General features: G+C 43.5%; 1 protein-coding gene across 15 annotated transcripts in view; it reads right to left on the bottom strand.

The window, feature by feature from the left end:
* Positions 1 to 12700, bottom strand: part of NRG1 (neuregulin 1) — a 1152455-nt gene that overhangs the window by 233880 nt on the left and 905875 nt on the right. For 6 of the 15 annotated variants that reach the window (XM_027530086.1, XM_027530085.1, XM_027530087.1 and 3 more), the window contains exon 1: positions 2010 to 2636. The exons of 6 other annotated variants lie outside the window; for them this stretch is intronic. In XM_027530086.1, coding sequence (XP_027385887.1) covers positions 2010 to 2109 — 100 coding nt within the window. In that variant the 5' untranslated portion in view covers positions 2110 to 2636. Of the gene's footprint in view, positions 1 to 2009; positions 2637 to 12700 lie in introns of those variants that run through there. 3 more of the 15 variants (XM_027530088.1, XM_027530089.1, XM_027530096.1) reach the window with 2 other exon arrangements.

Below are 12700 nucleotides of genomic sequence, written 5' to 3'. Positions count from 1 at the left end.
GTCACTTAAAGATGCCAATCTATCTGGTTTAAAGGGGATTACAGCGATGGAACTGCATAGCACAGTGAGAGTCACCAAGGAAGCTCTGCGACCCCGTGTCAGGAGACAACATTAGATGGTCCTCACACAGCTGCCGACCTAGTAGAGGAGGTCTGTAGGGCCCAGAAATGCCTGCTGGCTCTTAAAGTATCTCCCACCTCCAGGGGTGCTTATCTGAAATGCCTATGTTAAGTAAGGCACTGCTGCCCTGAAGCCTTGACAAAGTGCAGACTGAAAGAGATGCTACTTCAAACCACCATCCCCTCCTTAATTCATCAGACCACCTCCAGAGGACCCTAGAAACTTCTGAAGGCGGAGTCTTCCCAGGCAGGACAGGGCAACACTTAAAGAGCCCCGCAAAAAAACTCTTAACAACTTTACCCTCGTGGTTAGGTCTAAGAGCTCTTTCACTCACTAGGCTGACCTATGAAAGGGCAGTAGAGAATGTCACTTAGGGAGGTTGCTAATCCAGCTCCCCCATTTCAGCCCTGCTTGAATAAACCGCGATGGGGTATCTCCAAAATTGGGGGAGGTAAGGAAAATTTCAATTACATCCTCCTAAGGACTAGTGCAAGGTAAGGAAGGTGAAGCGGATCAGCAGTATCTTATCACAGAAACAGGCGCAGGAACGGTCGGTCAGTGGCCAAACAATTACTCTCTGTTCAATTTGTTTTGCTCAAAACCTGCTTAAGGTCTCTGCCAATAAGCCCGGCTCTGAAATGCTCTCAGTGATGCCAACAAGAGGACTAGGCAAATCTTGTTTTCTTCCTGCAAGGAACAGGCAAATACCTCTGTTATCTTTCTCAGTCATGGTACTACCAAGTGCTATTGAATTAATTCCTCACAAGCGCTTTATAAACTGTGCTGGGGGATGTTCTAAGTGACTTACTGGTATTTGGATCAATTAAGAATTGGGAATCGCAGAGGCAGAAAAAAGCCCTGATATTCTTCTCCCTCCCCCCCCCCCCCCGCCTTTTTTTAGCATCTTCACTGAATCACTCATAATCAAGTATCTATATGGAGTGCCTCCTAGGTCCAAGGTAATGTCTACAGCATCAGACCTTCTCAGTGAAACAGACGGTGAAACTGTCACTCACGTCCGTGTTCTGATGACCCAACAGAAGACTTTTCTCTAGAAAGTCTCAACTGCGCTTCCTTTTCTATTACACCCAGCGAGCAACTGGGTTCAAAAGTTCAGGTGAACTTTTGCCTTATGGGCATCTCTTGGGAACATAAATTAACCGTATTGATCAAAGAGGTCACGAGAAATAGAACTGCAAAGCCGAAAGTTTGAGAACCGTTTTGGAGTGGACCTGAGTCCTGGCACTGGGCTGGGTTTGATCTGCTTCGCTGACCTCTAGGAATCTCTCTCCGCTGATCCGAACACCAGTACCGCCCGGCTGACGCAGGGTGAACGTCCGTGCACACCCGGACCCTGCAGTCCCTCCCCGGAGCCCAAAACACCGCTGCGCGAGCGCTCTCGTGGCCTCTCTCTAGAGCACCCCTTCTTCCGAGCCAGGCGCTTGGAAGGGGGGACACCCGTTCCCGCTTTTCTCGCTAGAGGGCAGGCGGGCCCCGTGCAAAGCGCAGCTGGCGCAGAACCAGCGCGCACCCGGCCTCCGCTCCGGCACGCCAGGTCCGGCTCCCGCTGAGGCTCTGCTCTGCGGCGCTGGGCAAAGGCCGTGCCAGGGAGCGCGGCCCGTCCGGATCCTCCCGGGGCGCGGGCCCGGCTGCCGCCCTCACCCGGCGCGCGGGGCGCGGACGCCCGGGTGGGGCTCGGCGCCCAGGTAAGGGGCGGCTCCAGGGAGGAGCGAGCATCGCCCGGCCCTGCGGACGCCCGGGAGCAGAGCCAGGAGCCGGGTGCACAGGGCGCGCGGGCAGGCGAGGGAGAGGCGACGGCATCCGAGAAGGAGGAGGAGGGAAAAAAGGAGGAGCAGGCTCGCGGAGCCCCGGCCGCGCGGCGCACTCACCTGGGCTCGGGCCGCCAGCCGCGGGCACGGGCTTCTTCCCGGAGCCTCGGTCCTTCTTGCCGCCCTTCCCCTTGCCTTTGCCTTCTCTGCGCTCCGACATCTCGCCCGAGAAGTGCACGCTCTGCGCGGACGGCTCCCGGCGAAGGCGACGCGCGACAAGTTTGGGTCCGAGGGCTGGGATCGGCTTCGGGAAAAGTTTGTCCCCGGAGTGGAGGCGGGCCAGCGACCGGGCCGAGGCGCGCGCGGCGCTGGGGGGGAGCGTCTCCTGTCGCCGGCGGGGAGCGCGGGGACGCAACGTGCGGTCCGGGCCACCTGGGACTGGCGGGCGCTCCGTCCCGCGGTCGCGCGCGCTCGCGGGGTGGCTCCTGCTGGCGCGCCGCTGGGGAGTCCTCGGTTCCCGCCGCGGTCCGCTCCTGTCGCTGCCTCGGTCCGGCGCGCTCGCAGCCCGAGGAGGGAGAGGCGATTACCGTCCGGCCCGCGCTCGCATCGCCTGGGCAGCCGCCGCCGCTCCGCTCCTGCCCTGCGCGCGAGCCCAGAGTTCCGACAAGTTGGGGGGGGAAACTCCTCGCCGGCTCTTTTTCAATTGCCCCACCGCCACCCACCCGCAGGTTGGACGCTGGCGCCTCCTTCTCGCCCTCCCCTGGCCTCGCCCCCTCCCTCGTCCCCACCACACCCCCACCCTGAGGCGCGGACACGCCACCGGGAGGAGCCTGGGCTCGGCGCTCCCGGGCGCAGCCCCTTTCCCTCCCCGAGCCCGGCCGGGCGGGGGGCGGCGCGCGGGGCGGCTGCCGGGCACCCCCGACAGAGGTCGCTGGAAGCTGCGCGCAGCCGCCGCGGCGGCGCCCGCAGGAACCGGGGCGCGCGGCCCCGGGAGATCCTGAGACCCGGGAAGGGACGCGGGGGCTCCCGTTCCTCGCGCCCCTTCCCCGCCAGGCAGCGCCCCGGAGGGCTGGTCCCTGCCCTGCAAAGCAGAGAAAACTACTGGAGTCAAAAGTTTGCCGCTCTGACACCTGCCCGCCAAATCAAGGCTTGGAACCCGTGGGAAGGAAAGGAACGGTTGCTGTTTTTCCCCTTGGAGTTTGGCTTTCGGTCCTTTCTGACTTTCGTGAAAAACCCTACGCGCACGCAGGGCAAAGAGAAACTCCTAGGTGGAAAGGGGACTGAGTGAGGCAGTTGTGGATAGAGGAAGGGCTCAGGGAACCGTAAGGATGATTAGAGGGCTCCAAGGTCGTTCAACTGCTCCTCGGATGTGTCTGTGCCCCGCTTTCCTGTATTTAGCAACGTGCCTGCCAGAATTCTCATCTTCAGCTTTTCCTAAAAGAATAACCTGTTCTCTGCAACGGGTAGGATGGGGGGCCCTCCCAAAGTGTCTCTCACTGTAACTTACTTAAGTTGTAAGTCAACTGATAAAACCCTGGTTGAAAAGCAGTCCGCGATAAAATTACCGAGATAGCTGGAGTCCCTCCGTTCTGCTGTGAAAGAGTACAGGGAGGTGGAGTGGTGAGACAGACCGGAGATCCTTCTAGTTTTTTGGGATTCAAAGTTCCCTCAGAACTGCGGGTGAAACCTGCTTCGCTTCCCTTGTCCTCCCTCTGGTGGAGAATTCTAAAGAGCAGTGAAATCCAGAAAACGTTAGCACCCTGCCGCGAAGGACAACAGGGAAAGGTCAGGGTGATCCGCAGGGCGGAATGATCCAGAATCAAGTAAAGAAAACGTTCTGTTCTAGTTAAGATGACAGCTGTGGCTAAGTTAGAACGGTCATGTGCAGGCTCCCATGGTGTTGTCTGTAAAAGGTGAGTACCAACCATCCCTATGTGAAATTTACTTCCTTCTCTTTAAAAGGGATTTGCTCCTGATTTTCCATCCTCTGGGATGAATGCTAAATGAACCATTACCTACATACAACCTTCTTAGTGTATTTTTTTAAATGTGACCCTTCAAATAAAGATGAAATCTGGGTGCCTTCTTGCTATGTAAGGCACGGAGGACATTTATTTAAAACCTGTCCTAAATTAAGAATGATCTTTTTTCACCTTTAATTTGCATTGTTTTAAACACCAATTCTACTGGGTGAATTAAGTTAATAAAAGATATTTTAGCAGTAGTGCCATCATTATTTATTGTGAAAAATGTTATGTCCAAATAGCTTCTGATAACGTTCCAACAAACACCACATATAAATTATACTGGGCCATAAAAACAGCAAAGTCTGGGAGATTATGAATATTGAATAGCACTATAATACTCCACAGAGTCTAATGTAAACTGAGAGTGAATGATGGCTGAAATAACTCTGCTTTCCCAGGTGGGGCCACTACTTAACAAACAGGAAACAGCAAAGCTCAGAAAAGGGGAATCCTTTCAAAAAGGAAACTTTTCCTCCAGGATTGGAGACCCTGTAAGTGCTTAGTATTTGATTGCTACAGATTAGCAGATGTAGCATTATTTTAGAATTGAAGGATATAAAGCAGAAATGTATTTTGGAATTAAAAAATGAAGTTTCAGATCTTTCCAGATAAAATAGGAAGCTGTTAGAAAACCCAATGAGATGATTCTTAAATTATTCACCTCTGTGGTCAGGAAGTAGCAGATGAATTTTTTGTTGTTTTACATTTTTATCAAACTTTGGAAATGATCAGAACAGGATGGAGAAAGGAGGGAAATTTTTTTCCTTTCTTGAAAATCAAAATATGAACCTCCCTTTAGAAATAATGACTTTTCTTCATAGTATAAGTTTGTTAACTTACTATGTATTGTTCAGCTCTTAGAGGATATATTATATGGGGTATATCAGTTCTCAGGTAATATATTGTTAGCCTGTCAACATATGTCAACTCCTGAAAAACAGAGTGGAGATTTATAAATAAGCAACTTGAGAAATAAAGACAAAATGGAGATGTTATAGTAAGTGACAGCTTAAAATAAATGCTATCATAAGCTTTAACACTTTTCTTTGGCTATGTTTTAGCTATTAGAAGCACTCTTAGAATCTATGAAACTGGTCAAATATACCTTTTCTCTCATTCATTTCCATTTGGAAAACACTTCAAGAAAATTTTGCAAAGAAAAAAGAAAGAAGAATGAAAAGTACATTAACGTGACCATATTTTACATTTTTGCAAAGTATTGTACATATTGACAGTATGGGAATCTCATTTAAAATTCTGCAGACATTTTGAACTTTAAAAACTAACTAACAAGATAATTTATTATTTTTTAAACTTTGCAACAAAATAGTTATTCATAAAGATGCATGGATACAAAAGAAAATCTCCCTTACCACACACATTTTAGTGTTGTTTGAATGTTACCTTTTTAGGATTTTTTCTTAGGATTTTAAACTCAAAATTTTGTTATCAGACTGACTCTTCACAGCAGATAGAACATGATGAGTTAATAATTTTGTTAAATGTTTCCAAGTGTAATAGTAAAGGCACATGACTTATTCACTAATTCACATTTACTGAACTAAATGCTAGATAGTAGACAGAAAAAAAAATTGACCCATTTTCATAAAGCCAAAACGATATAAGAAAAGCATAAAAACAAATTAATTATTACAATACAGATGAAAAGCAGACCCAGATAAGTTTTCTAAGACCTGAAGCTCTTAAGATTTGAGAGATTTTTTTAAAAATTAAAAATACAAATTTAGATCCAACACTATTAAAGGAAATCCAAGGCCCTGAAACTTCCTTAGTTTCATGTGAATGGCAAATTCACTACTAGTGATTCCAAGTATATTCTACTATCTGCACAATTATAGTGACGATCAACAATTATATACTAATTCAGAGATTAGATACTACTTTCACATACTATCACTACAGAAAAGATATTAACAAGCAATCAAAGGGAAACACACAAAACTGAAACAAGCAAAGACTATTGTGTAAGGAGGATGAAATAAAAGTAGCCTTAAGAATTCACTGATTAGCAATTGTCTTCTATGTTTAGTTAGACTCTTAGAATAAACACCCAAGCTGAGTTTGTTAAACAAAAGACTTCTGACCAACAAGATACCCTTGCAAAACTGGCGATGGTGTCCTCCAGTACATCTGGAAAATATTCAACAAAGTTATGAACCAGTCATGTTCGGTCTGCTGTGAAGAGTCGGTCTGCTGTGAAGTCAGTTTGCTAACAAATTGTGAGTTTAGAATCCTAAGAAAAATACTAAATAGGTTAAAAAAAAAGGTTACATTTCAACAACACTAAAATGAAATCTGCATTTACGCTTTTCTGCTATGTATGATTTGTAAACATCCCACACCAATGATTGTTATTATTATTATTTATCATTATTATTAATGATAGGATTACTCTCATGATTATAGGGATACATCATAGAATAAAAAATGGATTATACATCTGAATACTAGAGTCTAATTCTTTTTGTGGACACTTCGAAAAACAGGGCTAAAGTCATAAATCTGATCTGTAATAAGTTGGAGATGTAAAACTTAATAGTCTTTGAAACATTTTAATTTCTTTTAAGAATACAATCTCACATAATTTTTTGATTTATCTTTCTGAACTCCACACTAATTACTTATTTTTATATTCTTCATCTCCTTTCAATATATACTTAATATCTGTGATACAAATACCTCAAATATATATACACATATATTGCACATGTTGTTGTCATTGTTTAGTCACTAAGTCGTGTCTGACTCTTTTGTGACCCCGTGGACTGTAGCCTACCAGGCTCCTCTGTCCATGTAATTTCTCAGGCAAAAATACTGGAATGGGTTGCCATTTCCTTCTCCAGGGGATCTTCCCCACCCAGGGATCGAACCCATGTCTCCTGCATCAGCAGGCAGATTCTTTACTACTGAGCCACCTGGGAAACCCATATATGCACATATATGCATGTAGACATACATGTGTGTAGACATGTGCATTTGTGTATAAACACCTATGTTTGTGGCATATAGTTATTATTTCATCTATTAGAAGGGAGAAACACTATTTGATTGTGAATCTATAAAAGGTGGAAATTATATATATCACTTTATCTACTAAAAGGTGGAAATTATATATATCACTTTATCTACTTTTTTTTTCATATCGCTTATCCATGAGAATTCCCAGCACCATACATTGCTCCTAGTAAGGACTAACTGGTTTGCATAGAATGAATTTAAATAGAATAAGGTGAACATAAAAAGCCTGGTTCTCATATTAGCATTTCAATCAGTCAGTTACCAATCACCTACCCTGACAATCATCTTTGACACCTCCTTTCCGAAGCCAACCCCTTCCCAAGTCCTGTCATTGTAACTTGTCTCCTTTTATTTTCTTCACTAAGAACCACCCAAGTCCAAGCCTTCATCCTATCTTTGCTTTGATCATCTTAAAGCTTTCCACTCGAACTCGTGCTCCCTCCAATTATTTTGCTACAGACAGCAGTCCATGTCTTTTTGAAATGCAAATCTAACCCAGTCATCCTTTGCTTCCCAGAACCACAGGCAGTGTCCTTGAAGGGCTAGGCACTAAGTCCAGCCTGAACTAACTATGCTTCATCTCTCACTCTCTGTGCCCCATGCATGAAGGCTTCTTGGAAACATGCCTCTGATGCTTGTTGTTCTTTTCGGCCTCAGTGCCTTTGCACTTGCTGTTTCCTCTGCTTGAATTTTCCCACATCTCCCATTTTGGGTCTAATTCCACTTTCTCTCAGGCTCCACCTAAATTTCAATTGTTTAGAAGAGCTTTCCATTCCTTTGAAACCAATTTTAATCTCCCACTCCATTCTTATGTCTCCTCCATAACATTTCTTCTAGCTTGTAATTAATTCTGTGTGTGGTTATTTTTAATTTTTTAAAAATTAATTATTAATGCTGTGCTGCACAGCATGTGGGATCTTAGTTCCCCAACCAGAGATTGAACCCCTGCATTGACAGCACAGAATTTTAACCACTGGACCACCAGGGAAGTCCCATTAGTGTGTGTTTTTTATTTTTACAAGGATCTTTTTGTGACTTTTTGTACAGTGTTTTTGTGATTTTTTTTTTTTTTTTACAATGACCTGTTCCCTCTGGACATTACTTTTTTTGAGGGCAAAGACTATTTTATATTCTATGGTATATCTCTAGCACTGTGCTTATTTCATCATAGACAATTACATATATTTTGTTAATTGGTGAATAAGTGAGGATAAACAGAATTGCTTTCATTTATAGTATATAACACTATATATATATGTATATGTGTGTTTGCTTATGTTTGTGTGTTAGTCACTCAGTCGTGTCTGACTCTTTGCAACCCCATGGACTGTAGCCCACCAGGCTCTTCTGTCCATGGGATTCTCCTGGCAAGAATACTGGAGTGAGTTGCCATTTCCTTCTCCAGGGGATCTTCCCGACCCAGGGATTGAACCTAGGTCTCCAGCATTGCAGGTGGAAGTTTTACCATCTGAGCTACTAGGGAATCCCATGCTTATGTTTATTTGGTCAAATTTTTAAATAATGATGCTTGTGGTACCAGGCATGACATTTTGGGATAATTTCTATTGAATAAGCCTCCCCAGGAAGAAATGTGCAGAATAAAACCCCTGACTAATTGATCAGATTTTGATAACTTCTCAAAACTTTAAGAGGTGAGGTGATAATTTCTGTGAAATGTTAAAATCCCACAAAAATACTTACCTTTTCTCCTAAATTGCCTCTGCAAAGTTCACCTGTAGATTACATTTATTGGCTCCATTTCCTCCCTTGCATTTGTATGATGTGACAGAGAGACCAGGTTTTAGCAAGGCTGTTCTAACAAAATGATAATGAAAACCTTTCAACACATTATTGTTAACAGAGAGTTAAAAAGCCCTTTCTAGCCTTGGCATCATATAATCCCATAGGATTATTTTTCACTTTACAGACTAGTGGTAAGTCCATATACAGCCACTTTAGTAAGTTGCTCCAAGTAACCACCTTGCAATTATCTTTGTGTTTAAATTTAACTCCCCTGATATTTTCCTCACTCCCCACTAGGTATGTCCATATAACAATGGATCTGTCCGTACATGCGTGGAGTTCGGACTCTGAACATCTAATATACAGCCCAGAGAGAGATTCAGATGCTTCAATGTCTTTTCAGAGTCATCCCACAAGATCATCTCCAAGGTCAACATCTTTCCTTTCAAGAGTCACTTTATTCATTATTGTGGAAAGATTCACCCCTGTTGAATTTATAATGATGTGAAAATACAAATTTAAGGTCGTGAGTGATGAATTAGTACTTCAAATATTTGAACAGTGTGAGTAATTTAACAGATCAACTCCTTGCTTTGGTATGTCCCAGAAGAGACACCTGGTAGAAAGCATTTCCAAAACAGATTATAGTATATAGGAAATTGCTTCACAATGTCATCATGATAACTGGTTTGTATGAAATGAAACTCTGACCCACAATATTATGTACCTGGCCCAGGCATGTAATAACACCACAGTTATTCTTTTTCCTTCTTTCCCACATAATTCCTTCTAACTTCCTTACTAAATCTTTACGAATACTACTCTCCCCGCCTTTTTTTTTTTTTTTTCAGTTCCTGTTCAAGTTAGAGCCCCATACTTCATGTTTCTGACTTGATGAGGGATTTTTCGTTTTGAGCTCAGAGCCAAGAGTGAAGCTCTCAGTGGAATGTTATAGTCATCTCCACCCCTGGACCCTGGCCTAGAATTCTGGTTCCTTTGCAACGGACCAACTTTCAACACACTAGATGTTTGGGAAATTTTGTATATGTGTGTGTTAAAAAATATACATCTTTCAATCCTCATTCATTTGGGAGAAGAATTTCACAAGTATTAACAACTCAAGAAAGCAAGTCATCCTGTAAAAATGATTTAGCAGAATAATTAGCTAACTTGACAGAAACTAAATGACCATCCAAAAAATAACTGGGGACCAACCATGCAGAAGATTACATTCTTATGGAAAATGTTGTCTTTTCTGCTTAATCATAAAGACTCAGTTTGTTCCAACTCTTTCCCATAAATACAAGATGGAGATTACCTCTTTCAAATGGTCTTGCCTAGTGTCTTAACTAGCATGTAAGATTCTTTGGTTTTTTGAGAAATTCTGGGGGTGTTCTGGAACCTAGATATTCAACTGAATGTCTAAGAAGTTCATTTGGATGAGCATTTGTGAGTGTTCTTCGTTCAATCCTAAAGCGATTTGAACTCTGTGAGATCCTGTGAAGCAGGTACAAATAATTCTTTCTGTCCATCTGGGACTTACATCTTCAAGACTGACCAAAACCTGCCCTGGTATTGTAGGTATTGTAGGTTGGAAGAGAAACTCTCTTTTACTTAGGTGGTAAGTATCTTGCTTTGGAATTCCACGATCTTTTTTTTTTTTTTCCTGTTGTATCTGTTGTGGTTTCCAAAAGATCATCTAATAGAATGAGGTGGAAATCAGCTGTCAGCTTTATTTTCATAATAGTAAGTAAACCCCTGAGAGCCTGCAATGGGCTAGGATTTACATCTGTGTGTGCTTATTATGGGTACGAAAACTACAGTTCTATCTCAGAAGTGCAAGGTAAAGAATAAATATCTTCTCTCAACTCATTTTCTTTTAAAATGTACTTTTCCCCCCTCTTACCTAAGACCCTGTCATCAAACTATTACTAATTCTTTCCCTTGCTTGTCCTACCGCTGAATCCGCCCACCAATCTCTAATGCCAGGTCACTCCAATTACTCAGTTTTCTCCATGAACACTCTCTTTCTCCATTCTAACAAAGAGCTGGGACAAAAAAAATCCTCTCTTGTCCCTTCCTTTCCCTTTATGACCAAACACTCTCCGTTCTTTTCTATCAGCTCAAGGAATCTATCTGCTCTCCCAATTCACCACCAACCTCATGGCACTACTCAGAATTCACCAGTGCCATCCTAATTGTCATATGAAGCATCATCCTCTTAATCCTCATGCTTGGAACATTGATACAAACATCATCTTAAAACCTTCTCCTAGGACTCATAGTAATATCTTGCATGTGTACATGCTAACTCACTTCAGTCGTGTCTGACTCTTTGTGACCTTATGAACCGTAGCTCACCAGGCTCCTCTGTCCATGAGATTCTCCAGGCAAGAATACTGGAGTGGGTTGCCATGCCCTTCTCCAGGGGATCTTCCCCACCTAGGGATCTTCGCCACCTAGGGATCAAACCCGTGTCTCTTACGTCTCCTGCATTGGCAGGCAGGTTCTTTACCACTAGCGCCGCCTGGGAAGCCCAGAGTAGTATCTTAGTGGCAGAATTTTCTCTGTCTCCTTTTCCTGATTTTTTTTTTCCCCTACTTGTATCATAAATGCTGGTTCATGACCCAATACTTAAAACTTTTTTTCTTTTTTTAAAATTTAAACTTTATTTTCTACTGGGTATAGTGGATTAACAATATTGTGATAGTTTTCGGGTGAACAGCAAAGGGCCTCAGCCATATTATATGTACATGTATCCAGTTGTCCCCCCTCAATCCAGACTGCCATGTAACATTGAGCAGAGTTCCATGTGCTGTACAAAAATCTATTTTTTTTCTTAAATACACAATAGTCTTAGAAAAATGTCACTCACTGCCACAATATCAAATGTTGGTAATTCACAAACGTGTGTGTGTGTGTAATTTTTATCCTAAACTCCAAGCCTCTGTTTCCAGATACCTCAAACTAAACAATCAATTTCCATTCTTCCATTTCCCACTCCCCCAAAAGCAGACATCGTTGAAGATCAGAAACTAGGTGTCATTTTTCTTCTCACATACCCCTTTCTTCTCCTGATTTCACCCATTTGGTGCCCCAGTCCCAGCACTCTTTATCAGAAGCAGTTTTTACCCTCATCGTCTGTCTCCTTTGCTTCTCCCCTGATCTGGGTGCGCAGTCATTCTGTAACAGACCTTTTCCAAATTCCCCTCTTACTGCTTCAGTTTCCATTCTCCCAGGCAGCCATCCTCCTTCCTGCTACTAGAATTAATCTTCTAAAATACAGCTATTATCTTGTCATCCTTTATGTAACATCTCTATTGGCTTCCTGTTGCCATAAAGTTGAAACTTCTCCTTAGAGGGTAGTCAAGTCCTTCCCAATTTAAGTGCTGCATAAATATTCAACCTCTTTTCTCTCTTCTCCTGGTGTTTGGTATACTCTGCTCACACTGAACTATATTTTTCTTACTTTTGTAGCTTTAAGTCTGTTTTTCCTTCTCCCTAGAAATTCTTTAAAGAATCCTCCTGTAGTATGGGAGACCTGGGTTTCATCCCTGGGTTGGGAAGATCCCCTGGAGGAGGGCATGGCAACCCACTCCAGTATTCTGGCCTGGAGAATAACCATGGACAGAAGATCCTGGCGGGCCACAGTCCACGGGGTTGCAAAGAGTTGGACACGACTGAGTGACTAAGCACAGCACAGAAATTCTTTCCCTTTCCTGCCTAGTAGGCAGACCCTACTCAAAACCCACCTTTTCTGTTTTTCTCCGATGCTCCCTCACAGAATTGGTTGCTGCTGTGTGTGCATCTTCCTTATACATCTTCTCAGCTCAGCACCTTTCTGATTGTCATTGTTTGTTTTCAAGCCTGTCTCTCTGCTCCACAGGAATGATGCCTCAGGAATCATCGCGCTATCTCATAAAGTACACATCTGACATACGTTTATTAAAATGAATAGGATGTAAATGTATTCAAAGAATTCCCAATTTACATGAAATTCCA

Source organism: Bos indicus x Bos taurus, chromosome 27 (assembly GCF_003369695.1).
Source record: "Bos indicus x Bos taurus breed Angus x Brahman F1 hybrid chromosome 27, Bos_hybrid_MaternalHap_v2.0, whole genome shotgun sequence".
In the NCBI taxonomy this organism is placed as follows: domain Eukaryota; kingdom Metazoa; phylum Chordata; class Mammalia; order Artiodactyla; family Bovidae; genus Bos; species Bos indicus x Bos taurus.
The sequence above is the reverse complement of the archived record's forward strand: the minus strand, read 5'-3'. Positions and strand labels throughout refer to the sequence as shown.